Below are 21,991 nucleotides of genomic sequence, written 5' to 3'. Positions count from 1 at the left end.
CTTTCGTATGGGCTAAACCGACCTGTTAATCTTTCCAAATATCCAAATCCTTTGAATTTATACTATGTCTTTACCACACCTACTGATTATTGAGCGCACTGGCTTCTAGTATGTAATTTCCTTTACAGATGCATTGCACTTATACAGAAATCAGGCAACAGGACTAGCACTGTCTGATTTGCTGAAGGAAGGAAGGAGTGAAATATGGATGATTACAGCTTAGTATCTTGTTGGGGTTGTAGTGTGTCCAAGGGAAAACTGGAGGTGCTTCCTGACCAAGGCTCAGATGCATAGGTCAGGAACGCCAGTCTCAATTGCACAGTGGCGACAGGCAGGCAAGCATCCTTCCCAGTTATCATCTACAAAGAAAAGACCTCTGCTGTTTTTGCCTGTGAGATCAGCCATAATTCACAATAGATGTATTTGAAATTGTGACTCATTGATAATTTGATCTGTCTTCAGAATTAATGAACAATGTTGAAAGAATACAGCATACTTTCACTGAAGACGTGTTCGTCATTCAGTTGCTGGAAATAGTGAGACACTCTCTTACATCATCCTGCCTCGAGACAAAGTGAAGAAGAACAGTAAAAGGTAACATAGACCACATCAAACAGACAAATCCGCCATACAGTGGTGTTACAGTCAAGTCGTCATACACACATATGAAAAGGAAACGCTGCACAACAGTTTCCCGATCATGTAGGGTCCAACTAACATGCTCATGAGCCCAGGAGAGGCACTGCAGGCGATGTCGCGCTGGTAGCAGAGGCACTTGCGTCAGTCATCTGCTGCCATAGCTCATTAACGCCAGATTTCGCCACACTACCCCAACACATATGATCATCATACATCTCACATTGATTTCTGTTGTTATTTCGTACAGTGGTGCTTCTCTGTTAGGAGTGACAACTCTACACAAACGCTGCTGCTCTCGGTCGTTAAGTGAAAGCTATTGGTCACTACGCTGTCTGTAGCGAGAGCCCATGCCTTAAATTTGGTATCTCAGCACACACTTGGCATGGTGGATTTCTTTTAGTTCCCCTATGCAGTCAGAATCACGTCAGAAACCTTTTCACATGAATCACTGAGTACAAATGATAACTCTACCAATGCACTCTCCTTTTATACCTGGTGTACACAATACTACCTCCTCCTGTATATGTGCATATTGCCTAGCCCATGACTTTTGTCACTTCAGTGCAGATCTTGCTGCAGATGTGGCAGATATAGAAATACTTTCTTTTTTTTACCAGGGCATGGAGTGACGCCAGAGACAATGGTGTTCCCAAACAAGAAGGGCCAGACGGCGCTGCACGTGGCGGCGGCCAGCAACCGCGCGGAGGCGCTGCAGGCGCTGCTGGAGCTGGGGGCGGACCCTGAGGCCGCGGCCCGCCCGCCGGATGAGACGGGAGCCACGCCGCTGCACCTCGCTGCCAGTAAGGACTGCCTGGCCTCATTACATAACTAACTGCACCAAAACGAATGCTGCCTTACTTACACTGTGTCTGCTTCTCGATACCATTACACAAAACGAAATTCATGTTTTTTACAGATCCTTCCTTAGGCGTACCATAAGTCCAGAAATAGCCCAGACAGTCGTGAAATTTTAGTGCTGTCTGCGGTAATGTCTGAGGTTTCAAAAATGTCCAGGGTTTTAGGATGTAATGAATGGTGAGCATTCCTCAGTTTTAGACCTATACTATGTGATCAAAAGTATCCAGACACCTGTCTGAAAAAGACTTACAAGTTCGTGGTGCCCTCCATCGGTAATGCTGGATGACATCGGTAATGCCTTGATGACAGCTTCCACTCTCGCAGGCATACGTTCAATTTGGTGCTGGAAGGTTTCTTGGGGAATGGCAGCCAATTCTTCACAGAGTGGTACACTGAGGAGAGGTATCGATGTTGGTCAGTGCGGCCTGGCACAAAGTCGGCAATCTGAAACATCCCAAAGGTGTTCTATAGGATACAGGCAGCACCCCCTGTAAAAGGGGTGCTGATACAGGTCAGGACTCTGTGCAAGGATGTTATTGTCATGTAACCACTCCGCCACATGCTGTGAATTATGAGCAGTTGCTCGATCATGTTGAAAGATGCAATCGTCATCCCTGAATTGCTCTTCAACATTAGGAAACAAGAAGGAGCTTAAAACATCAGTGTAGGCCTGTGCTGTTATAGTGTCACGCAAAACAACAAGGGGTGCAAGCCCCCTCCATGCAGATCACGGCCACACAATAACACCACTGCTTCCGAATTTTACTGTTGGTACTACCCATGCTGGCAGATTACGTTCAGCAGGTATTCGCCATACCAACACCATGCCATCGGATCGCCACATTGAGTTCTGTGATTCGTCACTCCACACAACGTTTTTCCACTGTGTAATCGTCCAATGTTCACGCTCCTTACACCAAGCAAAGCATCATTTGGCATTCACCAGCATGATGTGTGGTTTATGAGCAGCCGCTCCACCATGAAATCCAAGTTTTCTCACTTCCCACCTAAATTTCACAGTACTTGTAGTGGATCCTGATGATGTTTGGAATTCCTTTGTGATGGTTTGGATAGATGTCTGCCTATTACACATTACAACCCTCTACAACTGTTGGCTATCTCTGTCAGTCAACAGATGAGGTCAGCCTGTAGGCTTTGTGATGTACGTGTCCCTTCACACCCCCACTTCACTATCACATAGGAAACAGTGGACCTAAGGATGTTTAGGAGTGTGGAAATCTCGCGTACAGACATATGACACAAGTGATGAAGTCCGTGAGTTCCGCGGAGCACCCCATTCTGCTCTCTCACGATGTCTAATGACTACTGAAGTCGCTGATATGGAGTACCTGACATTAGGTGGCAGCACAATGCACCTAATATGAAAACTGTATGTTTTTGGGGGTTTCCGGATACTTTTGATCCCATAGTGAATATGTTTGGCATCACATCTTTTAAAACTCTCTGAAAGCCGTCCATCTCAGCTAATCTTGGAGCAAGGACTGAAAACAGGGTAGTGTGGCTACCCCTTCCGCCACTACTTTTCACTTCTTGTTAGTCATTTTGCAAAAAAAAAAAACATGGACAATGTGTTGATATTGTATATGAATGCATAGTTTCGTGATGATAAAATTTTCTCAGGCTTCCAGCCACGTCCAGTGGTTTAAAATCCGAAAGATTTCGGCCGAGTTTTTGGCCACTGTCAAGTGGATTTTAAATCACTAGACACGGCTGAAAGCCCGAGAAAATTTTATCACTGTGTTTATGTTATGTTGTTTTCATGTCGGAAGTAAGTTTTCTACACATTTTTCATCGTTTCATCTCTGTTCATTTCTTGTCTCATCGTTTAGCAAAGGGTAAAAGAAAGTGTGTATTTAATGTTGAACAATGGAAGGATTACAAAATTTTGAAATTTTGTGATGATAGTAACAATGAACATGTTTATTACACACTCTCTACTGAAGAATTTCACAGGCCAACGAAAATTTTTTTTAAAAAGCTTTTTATATTTTGATAACTGATCTTTATAGATTTTTATGAGCTGAATCCAAATCTAGCCTCAATTTTTTATATCACCCATAGTTTTAAAGCAATATGCTTTTTATTATATGTTATAAAAATCTTATGCCATATGGTAAACAGGGAAATTAATGAAACGCTTTGTTACAAAAACACTTTTTTACAACATAAGCATGGTTTGTATTTACAGTAAGCTACATAAGACAATGATATGTGTTAATAGAGGTTTCACTTATGAGCTGGAATTGGTTTGTATTTTCATTCTCTTTTTCCTTTGAAGCTTCTTGTGTAGCTTTTTCTATGATGAGTCGCTTGCTGAACTTCTCAGTGAAGTGACCAACAGCAGTCCCCCATAATGTTGGTGTTCCAGCGCCCATGGTAGCGTTTTTCCATCACTTTAATGACCTGGTGAAAATGCTCTCATTGCTCCTCACTTACATCTCCCATATTGTCCGGGAAGTAATCAAGGTGATTGTTCAAAAAGTGAACTTTCAGGTTCATTAAAAGTCCTAAAGTTTTAAACTTCTTTAACACTGTAGCTATAATAGAAACATATCCCAGGTCTTTTTCATGTCTTAAGAACTTTGTGAGCCAGCCGAAGTGGCCGAGCGGTTTTAGGCGCTACAGTCTGGAACTGAGCGACCGCTACGGTCGCAGGTTCAAATCCTGCCTCGGGCATGGATGTGTGTGATGTCCTTAGGTTAGTTAGGTTTAAGTAGTTTTAAGTTCTAGGGGACTGATGACCTGAGAAGTAGTGCTCAGAGCCATTTGAACCAAGAACTTTGTGACGACTTGCTTGAACGATACCCATGCTTATTCTCATTTAAGGTCATTGTGTATTCAAAGTTAACATCAAACATTAATTTTCTAATGTCAAGTCCGACAAAGACGACTTCCTTTAGTTTAGCTTCTGAACGGTGTGGAAACTTTTGGCAGAGATACTTAAAACATGGTCTATCTTTAGGCAAAGCCTTTACAAACTGTTTCATTATGCCTAACTTTATATGTAGAGGTGGTAGGAGTACGTTTTTTTTAGATCTGCAAGGTTTTTGCATAGAATGATCTTCTCACCAGGTTTTAAAGACTCCCTCACAGGCCAGTTTGTTCTGCACCTGGGTTGATCCCTAGCCCTACTGTCCTATTCACACAAGAAACATAGAAATTTGGTAAAATCACCTTGCTGCCCAAGGAGCATGCATGTTACTTTCAGAACGCCACATATCATCCAACCATGAGCAGAATAACCTATTTTATTTAGCACTATTTGTAGGTTTTCATAGCTTTCTTTCATATGTACAAAATGTCCAACAGGTATAGATGCATACATGTTACCATTGTGTAGTAAAACAGACTTTAAACTAGTTTTGGATGAATCAATGAACATCCAGTCTTCCTTTTTGTATTCAATACCAAATTCATTCATCAGACTGGGAATGTCTGAGCAGTACACTAAATCACCTTCTTGTTGAAAAAACTTGGAAAATTGCTGCTCTCTCTTTCTATACATGTATATGCTGGTTCAAACTGCCAATTAGTTCTATTCTTTTAATCTAGAACCAAGCAATTCAGCTTTTTCTTTCGTTAAGCCTAGATCCCTAACCAAATTGTTAAGCTCAGTCTGAGTAAACAATCTGGTCTCTAGACTTTCTGTATTACAATGGGAATCATCATCATCTGTTTCATCTATATCACATTGTACATCAGAAAATACTTCTGTTGGAATAGAATTTGAATCCTCCAGTGGTTCAGGAACCGGCAAATCTACACCATGCCCTACTGATCAGATGGCGGATGGAAGGTTAGGGTAGCTCATTAACTTCTTGTTTTTCGGATTATGACCAGTAATATCAACACTGCAAAAGTAGCAATCATCAGAATAATTTCTTGGCTCCCTCCATATCATAGGAACAGCAAATCTAAAGGCTTTTTTTCTCCTTTTTGGACCATTTTCTCAGATCTTCAACACACACATAATATACCTTATAGGGAACCCAAGATTTATCTTGATCACCAAGTTTAGATCAAAGGTATGATAGATAAACTTTTTTAACAAAGTCTGTAATGTTTCTTTGGTGTTTTTTAATCACAGATTCACCACAAATATAACAAAAACTGTCAGCAGAGTTTTTACAACCACGATTAGACATCGTAATGAGCACATGTGCAGGAAATGGGAAAGTGAGGTTAGGCTGACAGTAAACAAAACACTATCTGTTAACACAAAAATAGAATCGAACTTTTTAAGCCAGCAAATGTTTTTCAGCAGTGCTACCAACGTCATCTACGTTCATTACACCTCTTTTTTAAATTATTTTAACTATATAAAAGCGATTAATATCTTTAAAAATCGCTCAATTTAATAAATTTAACTGTAAAATGTAAAGAAATGGTGGGTTATAGATTTGTAAGTATCATATTTGGATTTACCACCCTAAAAACATAATAATAAGGTATCTTCAGCAAAAAAGTTTTTCCATCGTTGGCCTGTGTTTTCTGTTGCACGTAAAGGAAAGGGTGATATTAAAAATGACATGAAAACAGCTACACTCAGGAGTGCTGTTAACGCTACAGCCCCACCAAATATGGTAGATTTTGTAAGCTGAAAATGGCTATAACAGTTTTGATAAAATTAATAAGTTTCAGAGACTAAATTTATGAACTGAAATTGTCTGGTCTGATTTGGAAGAGAGTTCACACACTGTTAATGAAACCATAAAGAATTCCATAAATACTGATGACCTATTTGATGAATGTGTCATTCCTTAACCAGGTTATTCATAGCAGAAGGATAGATTGTGGTTCATGTACTGAAGGAGCACCAGATACTATTGAATAGAACTGGAAAGAATTTTTTAAGGTTTTTCAAAAAGCTACTATTTCTTGTTGCAATATTCTTAAAATGATTGACTTTGTGTTGCCCTTGCCTGAGATGTCTGCTCCAGCTTAGAGAGGTTTCTTTTTAAATATAAACCTTTAATCAGCAAAAAGGGATAGGCTAAATGTTAAAATGAATACAGTACTTTCTTATCCCCCCCCCCATGAACCATGGACCTTGCCGTTGGTGGGGAGGCTTGCGTGCCTCAGCGATACAGATAGCCGTACCGTAGGTACAACCACAACGGAGGGGTATCTGTTGAGAGGCCAGACAAACGTGTGGTTCCTGAAGAGGGGCAGCAGCCTTTTCAGTAGTTGCGAGGGCAACAGTCTGGATGATTGACTGATCTGGCCTTGTAACAATAACCAAAACGGCCTTGCTGTGCTGGTACTGCGAACGGCTGAAAGCAAGGGGAAACTACGGCCGTAATTTTTCCCGAGGGCATGCAGCTTTACTGTATGATTAAATGATGATGGCGTCCTCTTGGGTAAAATATTCCGGAGGTAAAATAGTCCCCCATTCGGATCTCCGGGCGGGGACTACTCAAGAGGATGTCGTTATCAGGAGAAAGAAAACTGGCGTTCTACGGATCGGAGCGTGGAATGTCAGGTCCCTTAATCGGGCAGGTAGGTTAGAAAACTTGAAAAGGGAAATGCATAGGTTAAAGTTAGATATAGTGGGAATTAGTGAAGTTCGGTGGCGGGAGGAACAAGACTTCTGGTCAGGTGACTACAGGGTTATAAACACAAAGTCAAATAGGGGTAATGCAGGAGTAGGTTTAATAATGAATAGGAAAATAGCAACGCGGGTAAGCTACTACAAACAGCTTAGTGAACGCATTATTGTGGCCAAGATAGATACGAAGCCCACACCTACTACAGTAGTACAAGTTTATATGCCAACTAGCTCTGCAGATGACGAAGAAATTGAAGAAATGTATGATGAAATAAAAGAAATTATTCAGATAGTGAAGGGAGACGAAAATTTAATAGTCATGGGTGACTGGAATTCGAGTGTAGGAAAAGGGAGAGAAGGAAACGTAGTAGGTGAATATGGATTGGGGCTAAGAAATGAAAGAGGAAGCCGCCTGGTAGAATTTTGCACAGAGCACAACTTAATCATAGCTAACACTTGGTTTAAGAATCATGATAGAAGGTTGTATACATGGAAGAACCCTGGAGATACTAAAAGGTATCAGATAGATTATATAATGGTAAGACAGAGATTTAGGAACCAGGTTTTAAATTGTAAGACATTTCCAGGGGCAGATGTGGACTCTGACCACAATCTATTGGTTATGATCTGTAGATTAAAACTGAAGAAACTGCAAAAAGGTGGGAATTTAAGGAGATGGGTCCTGGATAAACTGAAAGAACCAGAGGTTGTACAGAGTTTCAGGGAGAGCATAAGGGAACAATTGACAGGAATGGGGGAAAGAAATACAGTAGAAGAAGAATGGGTAGCTCTGAGGGATGAAGTAGTGAAGGCAGCAGAGGATCAAGTAGGTAAAAAGACGAGGGCTAGTAGAAATCCTTGGGTAACAGAAGAAATATTGAGTTTAATTGATGAAAGGAGAAAATATAAAAATGCAGTAAATGAAGCAGGCAAAAAGGAATACAAACGTCTCAAAAATGAGATTGACAGGAGGTGCAAAGTGGCTAAGCAGGGATGGCTAGAGGACAAATGTAAGGATGTAGAGGCTTATCTCACTAGGGGTAAGATAGATACTGCCTACAGGAAAATTAGAGAGACCTTTGGAGATAAGAGAACCACTTCTATGAACATCAAGAGCTCAGATGGAAACCCAGTTCTAAGCAAAGAAGGGAAAGCAGAAAGGTGGAAGGAGTATATAGAGGGTCTATACAAGGGCGATGTACTTGAGGACAATATTATGGAAATGGAAGAGGATGTAGATGAAGATCAAATGGGAGATACTATACTGCGTGAAGAGTTTGACAGAGCACTGAAAGACCTGAGTCAAAACAAGGCCCCCGGAGTAGACAACATTCCATTGGAACTACTGACGGCCTTGGGAGAGCCAGTCCTGACAAAACTCTACCATCTGGTGAGCAACATGTATGAGACCGGCGAAATACCGTCAGACTTCAACAAGAATATAATAATTCCAATCCCAAAGAAAGCAGGTGTTGACAGATGTGAGAATTACCGAACTACCAGTTTAATAAGCCACAGCTGCAAAATACTAACACGAATTCTTTACAGACGAATGGAAAAACTGGTAGAAGCCGACCTCGGGGAAGATCAGTTTGGATTCCGTAGAAATACTGGAACACGTGAGGCAATACTGACCTTACGACTTATCTTAGAAGAAAGAGTAAGGAAAGGCAAACCTACGTTTCTAGCATTTGTAGACTTAGAGAAAGCTTTTGACAATGTTGACTGGAATACTCTCTTTCAAATTCTAAAGGTGGCAGGGGTAAAATACAGGGAGCGAAAGGCTATTTACAATTTGTACAGAAACCAGATGGCAGTTATAAGAGTCGAGGGACACGAAAGGGAAGCAGTGGTTGGGAAGGGAGTAAGACAGGGTTGTAGCCTCTCCCCGATGTTATTAAATCTGTATATTGAGCAAGCAGTGAAGGAAACAAAAGAAAAATTCGGAGTAGGTATTAAAATCCATGGAGAAGAAATAAAAACTTTGAGGTTCGCCGATGACATTGTAATTCTGTCAGAGACAGCAAAGGACTTGGAAGAGCAGTTGAACGGAATGGATGGTGTCTTGAAGGGAGGATATAAGATGAACATCAACAAAAGCAAAACGAGGATAATGGAATGTAGTCGAAGTAAGTCGGGTGATGTTGAGGGTATTAGATTAGGAAATGAGACACTTAAAGTAGTAAAGGAGTTTTGCTATTTGGGGAGCAAAATAACCGATGATGGTCGAAGTAGAGAGGATATAAAATGTAGACTGGCAATGGCAAGGAAAGCGTTTCTGAAGAAGAGAAATTTGTTAACATCGAGTATAGATTTAAGTGTCAGGAAGTCTTTTCTGAAAGTATTTGTATGGAGTGTAGCCATGTATGGAAGTGAAACATGGACGATAAATAGTTTGGACAAGAAGAGAATAGAAGCTTTCGAAATGTGGTGCTACAGAAGAATGCTGAAGATTAGATGGGTAGATCACATAACTAATGAGGAGGTACTGAATCGGATTGGGGAGAAGAGGAGTTTGTGGCACAACTTGACCAGAAGAAGGGATCGGTTGGTAGGACATGTTCTGAGGCATCAAGGGATCACCAATTTAGTATTGGAGGGCAGCGTGGAGGGTAAAAATCGTAGGGGGAGACCAAGAGATGCATACACTAAGCAGATTCAGAAGGATGTAGGTTGCAGTAGGTACTGGGAGATGAAGAAGCTTGCACAGGATAGAGTAGCATGGAGAGCTGCATCAAACCAGTCTCAGGACTGAAGACCACAACAACAACAACTTTCTTATTCTGGATTCTATTAGGTGTTTCAAACAAACAAAAGATATTTGAAGAATGTTATGTCTAATGAGAAATATAATTGAGTGAATAAAGTTTAATGTTTCAGTAAACTATCCTGGCGTGGAACCAAAAAATATGGTAAAAAGTCTTGAGTTGAACTCAAATAAATATGGGAAACCTAACTTCACTGTCTCTAAACCACATCACCCACAACCGTCAGATATGTAAAACGAGAAGACAGTTAATGTCTGTAGCTCGTAGCAAAGCTCTTCCTGTCACTTAGTATGGGTAGAGGGTATACTTGACAATTGGAATAAACTAGTTATTGGTTCGTTTTACTCGCCCCCTGATTCAGATGATACAGTTCCTCAAAATAAAAGAAAAAAAAAAACCTTGAGTCTCGTTTCAAATAGGTATCACACTCATACAGTTGCAGCTGGTGGTCACTTCAATCTACACTTGACATGTCGACTACAACACGCTTTTTAAGTCTGTGGTTGGCATAAAAACATCGTTTGAAATTGTACATAAAACATCGTTTGAAATTGTACTAAATGGTTTATCTGAAAATTGTTTTGGTCAATTACTTCAGGAGGCCAGTCGAAGTCACGTCGACTGTGTAGGCATGTGCAGTGTCAGGCATCGACCAGACTGCCTTCGTTAATGTTCCCCTTCCTTCTCTCTGTACGGCCCTCCGTTTTTTATAGGGTGTCACAGTACCATGGTGATTTAACAGTTTCACCCTGAGGCAAAAATTCAACGAGGAGAATCACTGCCCTGAAAAGAAGAGGCGACGATTTTTCAGGTTGAAACAGCGGCAACATTTGTCCTGCCAGCTTTGAACTCACGACACCACTTGTACTCGTTATTACTATTCCTCACACCACACACACACAAACAGTCACGATTTCGCTAAACGTCTGGAACGGCGCTTTTTCCTTTGCAAGAAGAGACCTGATTATGCTCCTCACCTCGCATCTGATGGGATCCAGAGTCACTCGTCTCAATATGGCACTAAACAAGAGTTTTCAGCCGACTGAGACAACAGCTATACCCAACATCTTATCCTTCAACGCAGTACTGCCATCTTTGTCGAAGACAGAAAAGAACCTTTGTGCGTCAGAGGGTCTACACTACTCTCACTTTCTGCCCACGGCCCGTACAGTAAGTAACCCTCCTAAACCGTCAACAGCAAGAGCTTTGAATGTTTTCTTTCAGCGCCCTGTATCTGTGCTCTACGAAAATACGGTGTATCGTCGTCAGTCTTCAGATGTCTGACTCAGGCGTTTCCTCTACTGTTGCTGGCTGAAATGGGTAGTGGCAGAGCACACACACAGTTGGACGACATTTATCTTCCTCAGCGGGAGTAAAATTTACTTCATCTGAAAACGACAGATGACATTTGTACACGTCTCACAATGTAATGATACCTTGTGCGTCATTCGTGATGTAACAAAAATAAAAATTATTCTTAAATTAATCGAAAGCGCTCGTGTAAATATAGTGCACCTAGATTGGCAACTGCGTTGCTCTTATTTCAGCGAACATGCTCTGGATAGTTCCCAGGCGTCAATTTGAGCTCAAAGATCTAGATTTGCCGGCACGAGCGGGAGAGCGGACGAGAGGCACCAGGGCTCCAGTTTGAATATTCGGCAATCCGGCACCAGATCACTGCTAGAAGAGTAACTGTGTCTCACCCGAAGTCAGAAACTTCTTTTTTTTTAACTAGAGTAGTTAATGAGTAACGCGCATGAGATTGTTTGCGGAGCAAAAAGAAGAAGAAATGACTCAATAAATAGCTGAAGGCTCACTGTGTCATTAACTCGCCAGCCTGAAGCCATATGAAGGGACTTGACTCACTTGGTGTGGACCAAAGCAGTCGCTGTCCGGCCTCCAGAACTAAACGGCGCCAAATAAAATAAGCCTCAACAGAGCAAGCAAACTAGAGCAAAGTGAAAAAAAACCTGTAACCTTACTTAACATAACAGATTCAATACGGTTTAAAAAAAAGAAAACAAATCCAAAATTTAATCATAATAATGTGAAGAAAGATGTGAAATAAACGGGACACGCCTGGGTCTTCGAGAGTTTGGGGTGGGAGAAACAAAATAAACGACATTCTTGGTCCAACACAGGCATCGAAATAATAATAATAATAAAAGGAAAAAATCGAAAGGTGAACACGAATAAACCACACAACTCGCTATCGTAACCTTCAATTAACTTATTTCGGTAAATTGAACTGTATGACACCAGCAACCAATTACATCTACAAGAAATGGCTACGAATAAGTCAGTAACAGAAAAAAAACCTTGGAGCAAATGCTGGTGTCTAAAACTTCAATTGATCTAAGTCGCTAGAACGAAGTTCACGGTGCCAAGTCAGTGCAAAAACAGGTATCAAAGACTTAACTTGGCCAACATAGCGAGAACGAAGGCGTGAGTAATACCCAGATGGAAACCTCAACTTATGGCTTCAGTGCAGATCCGTCTGTTACCACAACCAGTTTTCTTCCATTCTCATTCGTCGGCTACGTCAGCTCACAACCAAACTGTAACGTTTCAACCCAACTCAGACCTCTGACTACACTTCAGATCAGTCCTTCGCCATATTCACATTTCTTACGTGCTTGTTCGTACATTTACGGAAATGGGTGCTATGGTTCAAATGGCTCTGAGCACTATGCGAATTAACTTCTAAGGTCATTAGTCGCCTAGAACTTAGAACTAATTAAACCTAACTAACCTAAGGACATCACACACATCCATGCCCGAGGCAGGATTAGAACCTGCGACCGTAGCGGTCGCTCGGCTCCGCACGGCCACAACGGCCGACAAAAAATTGGTGCTACTTCCTTCGTTTTGTGCCACCCTCGAGAGAGGCTACTGTAGTGCCCATTTACTGTTGCCAACTTTCCTTTGGTCCAGACTAACACTTAAGTTTAGCCAAAACGCCAGCAGTCATTAACGAACAAAATACTAAAAGACAAAACAGAAAAAAAAATCCGTCCCAACTTCACTAAACCACATCCCGTCTTCCGAAAATCATTCAGCCACCACTTGACACCTATCCTCAACATAAAAGACAAATAAAATAAAATTAATACAAATCAAATCATACTGCTTTGAAATAAACAAGAATAAAACAAAATCAAGCAGCAACTTTAGCCCCCTCAGTTGCAACAACTTAATTAATCACGGAGCACTTAATGGTGCTCGTCACATCACCTCCCCCAGCATCTGTCAACGAACAACTGTTGATTTTTTTTGTCATTTCCATGACAGCCACTAAAAATTTCAACACGAGGCCTACGAGAAAGACAGGTGGTTAGCCTTTAGCGTGCTGCAATTTGGAATGCCGAGGATCGTAGGTACCCTGGACTTTAAAACCTCCTTGCTACTGCGTTTGCTGCCAGGAGCACCCTCAGCATGCAGCCCCCCTCCATTCAAGTAAACAACACCTGGCGTTCGTGCGTGGTGTCACTCAGTCACTGTTTGCGGGCTGCTACCAGCGGCTAGTTTCGTATCCTGCAGCCTCTGTGATTTCTGAACGCTGAAGGCAGACACAATGTCAAGAGCGATGCCAATCCAGCCTGTAACAGATGGCCATCTAATGTCAACCCAGAGTGCCAATCATAGCTTGTAGACATACACCGATGGGAAAAAATCGCAACACCGAAAAATTATTAATGTAGAGTAATGATGTTTCACGAATGTATTTGTCTAGGCGACAGATTTAAGCGATTAACATTGCTAGATTACAGATTAACATACGGGTAAGATATGCTAATGTGAAATGGTGGCGCATTAATAACTGGTGTTGAATGCAAGCTAACAAACGAGCACGCATTGTACTGTACAGGTGCCGGAGGTCAGTTTGTGGGATGGAGTCCCACGCCTGTTTCAATTGGCCAGTCAATAAACGGACGTTTAATGCTGTTTGTGGATGACGGTGGAGTTGTCTATTTTGGCAGATTTGGTGATCGAGCAGACCAAGGCAACATGTCGACACTCTGTAGAGCATATTGGGCAACAACAATGGGATGTGGACGAGCGTTATCCTGTTGGAAAACACCCCCTGCAATGCTGTGCATGAATGGCAGCACAACAGGTCGAATCACCACACTGGCGTACAGTTTTGCAGTCAGGGTGCATGGGATAAAAACGAGAGTGCTCCTACTCTCATACGAAATCGCACCCCAGACCATAGCTCAAGGTACAGTGCGTCTAACACGCAGACAGGTTGACTACACGCCCTCACCTAGCCACCTTCTAAAGATCACAAAGATCACGGATGACTAAAAATCAAAGATAGCATTTTAATGGTATAAAATTTGGGTTTATTGTTAAATGAACTGGGTTAAGAACTAATATTAAATGTCTTTATTACATCTGAGTTGCAACCATGTTAAGAGATAAATTTACATCCCTGTTCTAGGGATGTAAAACAGTGGAATGGGGTAGTGCAAAGAAAAGTGTGAAGGAAGATAGTCGCTCTGGATTGTGGTCATGCATATCGCTCCTTCATAGGTCTCCAAAATGAACAAAAACGGACAATGCCCCATTCTCGCTACAGCACTACGTCACAAAAAGCAACTACAGGGTATTTCACAAAGTTTTACCGACCCTCCACAGCTCGCCCTATGAATTACTGGCCACTCCAGGGTGGGGTGCAATGGATGCTCGTCTTCTACATGGTGTGTTAACACCACATCGAAAACAGATATGAACTGCCAATAATACAAAGGCAAGAAAAGCGTATCGACAGACGCTTCGTAAATCTCAGAACACAATTCTACACTGCTATAGGGGACACTGATTAGTCATCCTGTACGTTAGTTCTGGCGTTCTTCTGCAAAAGGCGACTTCTTCCAACACGAGTTCTGTTCGCTCTTGAGTTCAGAGACGTACCGAATTTCCCCAGCATTTCCCGTCCAGTTTTCTTATTTAAATAGACAAAATAACTTCAGGGAGCTCGTGTTTGTATAGTGGAGGTATTTTCAGTTGCCGCGCGGGGTAGCCGCGCTGTCTCAGCCGCATTGTCGTGGTTCGAGCGGCTCACGCTGTCTGAGGTTCGAGTCCTCCCTCGGGCATGGCCGTGTGTGTTGCCCTAGCGTAAGTTAGTTAGATTAAGTAGTGTGTAAGCCTAGGGACCGACGAACTCAGGAGTTTGGTCCCATAGGAGCTTACCACAAATTTCCTATTTTCAGTTTACTGAGTGAGGATTTATTTGCAGTGGTTAAATGAACTATTATGTAAGAAAGCTCAACAATGGAGCTGTAAACTGTCTAACACACTAAATACCCTGCCCCAAGTGTAACAAACTGTCAATACGTATTGGATAATGTCGGATTCGTTGTCTCCACTATCAATAGCTGGTATATTTTTCGCAGCTTGATGGTATCAAATGCATCACCTCACCCTCAGCTCTCCCAACATCTGAAAAGGCCCAGAGGCGTAAATTAGGTCCCTCTGTAACAGAAAAAGGTCGCCTAGGAGTTATCCAACTTTGGGTATTTCAGCACAAGTCAAGCAATGTATTACAGTACTGTTGAAGATTTAAACATGAGAAAAAAATAAATAGGACCTTTTTGGTAGGAAAGTTAATGTAGTTTATTTTTTTACTGGGAAGCGTTTTCGCTAGAAACCGTAGTTTCGAGACAGTCATGAAAACTATAAGTCACTCACACCCCACTGGTTAGGATTTTTTGTATGTTGTTCATGAAACTATCCCTCCTACGTTATCACTGTACAAAAATCAGTGACTACATGAACTTTTCCCCCAATCGATAATTCTTCGCTGACAGCAAACGAGCGCTGGCTATAGATGGTGTCTGGTTGAAGTTTTACTCCTAAAACGCACACTACGCGTACAACGATAAATCATAAAACATTGTCGGTAGGCAAAGATTAGTGCTAGGATTATTTGAACCAACTGTTGGTGCATGGCTGTTGATAGTTCTGGGTTCGATACGAATCCAAAAGAGAGCAACAACTTTTAGAAAAATACCAAGAAATAGCTGCCATCGTTTACGCTTTCTCGGTGCGACCTATTGAGGTTGAGCTTCCGGCTATTCTGGCGAGTTGTTGTTTCCATTTTATGCACAATATTCCGACGACCCATCGAGTCGTCGTCTTCAGGTGCTGGGAGTTTTGCTGTTACTTTTATTCGCTGGCTGGTCACCAGCCTTACTGTGAACTATTGTTGATCTCATGCAGCTGTTTGAGTTCGATGCCCACTACGCCCTTTGATGCTCTTTTGTTTTACAAAGCTTCAAAGAGAGCAGTGGGTATCGAACTCAAACAGCGGCATGAGATCAATAGTAGCTCACAGTGTGCGTGCAGGGAGTGGTGGGTACTGAAGGGTGAGGGAGGGGGGGGGGGGGGAATTGAAGCACCCACTCCCCCCGCCTCCCCTTCTGTATCAAACCCTCCCAACCTCCCAATCGGGGATGTCCATTTCCCACTCACTGGTTACGCAAAACTTAACATTCAAAATGGCTCTGAGCACTATGGGACTTAACTGCTGAGGTCATCAGTCCCCTAGAACTTAGAACTACTTAAACCTAACTAACCTAAGGACATCACACACATCCATGCCTGAGGCAGGATTCGAACCTGCGACCGTAGCGGTCGCGCGGTTCCAGACTGAAGTGCCTAGAATTGCTCGGCCACCCCAGCTGGCAAAGTACAACGATTTCCAATAAAACTATGTTTGAAAAGGCCGCACGTAGATTCGCTATTTTAAGGGGGGGGGGGGGGGGGGGGTTGAGGTCTTGGCGCTTGGTTCCTATTTGAGCTGGGGATATGGGGTAAAGAGTTTTTGCTTTATAGCGGTCCATCAGCCAGTTGTATATCCACTCGAACATCTGTCTTATTGAAGCTACGTTAGAGTATATTAAGCATGGTGTGAACGATGAACCGGGGCTGGCGCCTAGGCAAGTTGTGCGAATCGATTAATTTCTTCTTAAAAAGATTTTATCTGAGCTGAAATTAATTCTCAGCTAAGGGTACCACTTCCATGTACGCCGTTTGGATTTTACGCGCAAAAACAATAACCTTTAAATAACTTCGGACTGGACCGAGACTGATGGATCAAATTTGGTCCACTGATTCGTTGGACCTTAGTCTAAGATAAGTTTTAACCGTTTGAAAAAAAACTTGCTTCGTTTGAATTTTGCGCGCAAGAAACATATTTTTTCCGGAGATTTTTGAAGCCTGCCACTTCTGTACTTTAAACTTGTACGAATCGCTTTAAACTTTGCACGGAACCCTCGAATCTTCAAGAGCAGACTCATTCACCTCGTCTGTTCAACTTAACTCTGTAAGTTAAAATCACAAGTACATACCGTAATAAGATATTTATAAATAAGCTTTATCTATAATGTGCACTGAAGATACATCAAGAAGACAATCACAAATTATATATAGGTAATTAAGAGGCATTATACATAAGAAAAAGTGTTTAATATAGTTGCAATATAAAATTTAAAATATGTGCAACCCACAAGGACATCCTCGCCTCAGTGGTAAAAGCATAAACTGCATACTGGCGAGTACACATAACAGAAAAACTCGCGGCACTTGAAGAAGACAGCTGCGTCGGTCATCGAAATATTGTGCAGAAAGGGGAAACAACTCGGCAGAACACCCGGAAGCATGCCACTGGTATACAACTGCGATATGCGAGGATATAAGGGCCGCGCAATCTGTTACAATCTTATAAAGTCGAGCGAACGCTGCGGACGAAGTCTGTCGTTCGTATGTGACTCGTGTTTCGGTCGCAGTCGGTGGTCCAGTAGCGATTCGTCATTGTGTATGACCCTCATATTAGAAAAATTGTAGAGAGATGATGTACATATGCTATCGTTCCCGCTTTGTGGCGAGTCGGTCATTGGCCAAGCCTAAGCTGGCAAAGAATATTTCGTTCAAAACAGGCGAAGTAACCAGTTCAACACGGAAAGCGAAATTAGATTCTGAACAAAGGGGTGGACACACCCAGTGGTAAGAACAAGAATGCGTCTCTGAGCAAGAGCAACGCTACTATGTGCAAGATCTGCAACTGTGTCTGTTGCTGTTGGCTCCCTGTAAGTAATAAACTTAGGATTATTGTTTCATTTTTTATTGTTATGTCCAGGAAGTGTACTTATTTTTGTATCAAATTTTCTACACTGAACTCAATATTTTTATGTACCATGTTTACATCTGCACAGAGTTAGTGTATTTTCCCTGATGCTTTATCTACGAGAATTAGTGTATTATATTGTCACATATCTGTAGTACTACAGAAATTTGTAGCCTATCTTTGTGTTTGCTTTGTCAAAGCCAGAAAGCTGTTACGTAGAAAGAATTTCACAATTTTTCATTACATGTCTGCTATATAAAAATAGTAAGAAACAAAACATGAATTACAGAACACTGAAAACGCTGCAGAAATGAACGAAGAGACTCGCGCATGGCGACCAACAAACAGCCTTCCATTTGTCCACAGAGACTGTATTTGTATTAACAAAATCTTCCGACGGTTCTTGGTAGAACAACATTATAATAAATGAAAAGCACCAGTTTGCTTTTTTTCTATAATATTACTTTTATTGTTAACTGGTTTTCGGCTTACAAGGCCATCTTCAGACATTTACTGAGTATTTGTACACTAAGAAGATACCAATTTACTATATCCCAATTTTTCCGAAAACTTGGCAAATGCAGCTGGTTACCTACGTACATAGCTTTCAGACTGCCAAGTGAAGAGAGCGCGTTGACTTATCATGATCAGTGTCTTTGGAGGGAGCCCTTCTGCTTGTCAAGTTCCCACCAAATTTTATTGTGTTACAAAAATATTAAATGTTTTTGTCGTTTAAAGTATGTTGCCCATTTACGTATGTATGATATTATGTGACCTGTGGCTTTTTTTAAAATTTGAAATGACTTATTGTCCCTATTTTTTTAGCCAGAGCAGGCCCATCGTCAGATGGAGGTATTAAATATTCCCAATCATGAACACTCTGATGGTGGTACCAATGACAGCCTTTTTTTGTTTTACATTGCTGACAAAGGTTTACACATAGTTCTCCTTGAACAGCTAGAGATCCACATTCATGAGCTAAGGTCACCAAAGAGGCTAAAATACTTAACGAAAAAACTGAACCAAACGAAAACGCATGCTTCCAGAACTTGTAAGACAGTTCGGCACTAAATCACCTTCAGAACACACAATGATGTGATATGTTCATCCTTCTGTATAATTTTTTATTCCGCCAACAGACATCAGCAATTAAATTCAACTAAAGCCGGCCAGTGTGGCCGAGCGGTTCTAGGCGCTTCAGTCTGGAACCGCGCGACCGCTACGGTCGCAGGTTCGAATCCTGCCTCGGGCATGGATGTGTGTGATGTCCTTAGGTTAGTTAGGTTTAAGTAGTTCTAAGTTCTATGGGACTGATGATCTCAGATGTTAAGTCCCATAGTGCTCAGAGTCAAATTCAACTAAACAGATGGTTTATTTGTACCTACCATGTATGCTTGAAATTCTTTTACACCTTCATTCATGTTACAATTATTTAACTCTGTTAGTTTACCTGAAACTGTTTTGTTCCTCATTATTTTACACTGCTATGTTTCCACAAACAAAAGCCCTATCCATGTACACGCCTACAATTTTCCATGTTCATTTCTGCCTATCACATAAGTATAGGTAGCTCATTCACTCATTCATTAATAAATAATACTCATACTTTATACATAAATACTCTGTTTGTTTACTTGTAACTTTTTTGCCTGACAGTACGTGTACGTTGCCAACGTATGGACATATCTACAGATTGCAATGTTTACTTTTGTCCATTATCCATGATTCCATGTATTTTATTCCGTAATTTAATGTAGCTCACGGTAAAGGCTGCGATGTGATGGAGTGTAACATCTAGGTTCCTCACATTCTTTGTATTTATTTTAAGTGTTTGTTTACTGTACAATGAAGTCCACCTAAATATCTCTCTCCCTCCCTCCCCCCCTCCTCTCTCTCTGTCTCTCTCTCTCTCTCTCTCTCTCTCTCTCTCTCTCTCTCTCTCTCTGTGTGTGTGTGTGAATCGGCTCAGCTGCCTAAAACTTACATTACTGAAATGAATTTTTGTCACGGACAGCAAAGACCAGAGCAATGCAATGTAAGTAACCTTAACATAACGAACTTTTCGTTTCGTGACTGTTGCGTTAGCCTGTGCCTAAAAAAATTGTTGTCCAGGAGAGGTGTGGACACTTCTTATGCCTTAATTTCCTCATTTATTCAGTACCATGTCCCTAGCGTCTAGCTGAACATGGTCCATAAAATAATGTTTCTACATCCGATGATCCTGCTGTACCTCGAAAACTGGTTGGTGGTACAATCAATCGTATCAAATTCTGAAAGCGTCTGGTTGCATATCACACTTTCATAAGCTTGCAAGCGATATATACCGAACGCGCGACTGTCGCGGAGCTAGATACCGATTTGGTATACAGTGATCGTAACTACTACGAGAAAAGAGCAACGATGTTAATTTTCGGTTATAGCGTTGCCAACGGCAAAAACAATATGTGAAAATGTCCGGTGACGGCATTAAATGTAATTTCACTTACCCTATTCGTCACCGATATCTGGACAATTCCGGGTGATTTGTATACTGCCGCTAGAAGTTCTTTTCTTTACATAACCGGGGTACACTCCAGCAGTTTCTGTTATGAGGATTGTGAAAGTCTCACAGTGAAGTTTTATACCGTGTAAGCGCATACTATGGTAGTAGATATACTGGAAAATATGCAGTTCACACCGATCTCCCTGTCGTCCTTCTCTTTTCATGGATGATTTTAGGAATTTCCATAATTGCTCGATGTTATGTGTCTGCACAGACGGATCATGGTTCAAATGGCTCTAAGCACTATGAGACTTAACATCTGAGGTCATCAGTCCCCTAGACTTACAACTACTTAAACCTAACTAACCTAAGGACATCACACACAGCCGGCCGCGGTGGTCTAGCGGTTCTAGGCGCTCAGTCAGGAACCGCGCGACTGCTGCGGTCGCAGGTTCGAATCCTGCCTCGGCCATGGATGTCTGTGATGTCCTTACGTTAGTTAGGTTTAAGTAGTTCTAAGTTCTAGCGGACTTATGACCACAGATGTTGAGTCCCATAGTGCTCAGAGCCATTTGAACCATTTTTTGAACATCACACATATCCATGCCCGAGGCAGGATTCGAAACTGCGACCATAGCAGCAGCGCGGTTCCGGACTGAAGCGCCTAGACGGATCACAGAAGGCACAAATTCGACAGAATGGATTAAAAACTCGTGGTTAAATCCCTCTACTTTCAAAGTGTTGTACGTTTTCCATCCACCTGCAATGAATTAGGCGCCAGCAACATGAAGTTCTTAATAAGAGGGACGAAAGTTTGTTTAGTCGTCGAATACACTTTCATATAATCATTTTTTTGCGTCTCTTTCTATGCCTCCGAATACCCAAATCTATTCAGGTTTGTTCTTGAGAAGTCGTCCTTTCGCATATTTTCGAGTTATGTGGGACTCACCTATTTCCAATTTTGTTGACATCACCTACTGGACCACTGTCATTAGTTACAATTCTCGACAGAAACCGTAATAGCCAGTCCTGTGTTTTCCAGCGTGTGTGTGTGTGTGTGTGTGTGTGTGTGTGTGTGTGTGTGTGTGTGTGTGTGTTCGTGTGTGTGGTCATCGACCCAGAGACTGGTTTGATGCAGTCTTTAACCCAGTTGGAAACCAAGATAGTGCTCTGCTATATTGTCAGTTTAGGATTATGAGACCATGTGTTTTTCTTCTACTTGTTCTTTTTCGACATTTGCTACAACTGTGATGGGAACTCACAATCGCTACTTTTTGAACCAAGTTTGACCCAGTTTTGCCCGGAGCAGTGCACGCAATTTCTAGCGTCGTGATTCGATAGCAGATGGTATTCCCACAAAAGTATAAACAATTTTCAACAATACACAACCTAGGAATCAAATCATGCCACGTGAGACCAACATTACTGGAAACTGTTGCAGCTTCGGCAATCTCTACGAGACTACTGAAAATGAATATTCTTTGCCACTTATTAAGTGTCAGTGCTGTTGCTCGAAACGAGATAATTTGCCACAGATAATGTGT

General features: G+C 41.7%; 1 protein-coding gene across 1 annotated transcript in view; it reads left to right on the top strand.

Annotated features, from left to right (window-relative positions):
- Nucleotides 1-21,991, top strand: part of LOC126259866 (serine/threonine-protein phosphatase 6 regulatory ankyrin repeat subunit C-like) — a 74,019-nt gene that overhangs the window by 2,324 nt on the left and 49,704 nt on the right. The window contains exon 2 of the mRNA XM_049956925.1: nucleotides 1,257-1,439. Coding sequence (XP_049812882.1) covers nucleotides 1,280-1,439 — 160 coding nt within the window. The 5' untranslated portion in view covers nucleotides 1,257-1,279. The remainder of the gene's footprint in view (nucleotides 1-1,256; nucleotides 1,440-21,991) is intronic.

The sequence above is a fragment of the Schistocerca nitens genome, chromosome 5, assembly GCF_023898315.1.
Source record: "Schistocerca nitens isolate TAMUIC-IGC-003100 chromosome 5, iqSchNite1.1, whole genome shotgun sequence".
Taxonomy (NCBI): Eukaryota; Metazoa; Arthropoda; class Insecta; order Orthoptera; family Acrididae; genus Schistocerca; species Schistocerca nitens.
Note: the sequence above shows the minus strand (reverse complement) of the source record. Positions and strands in the feature narration are given on the sequence as shown.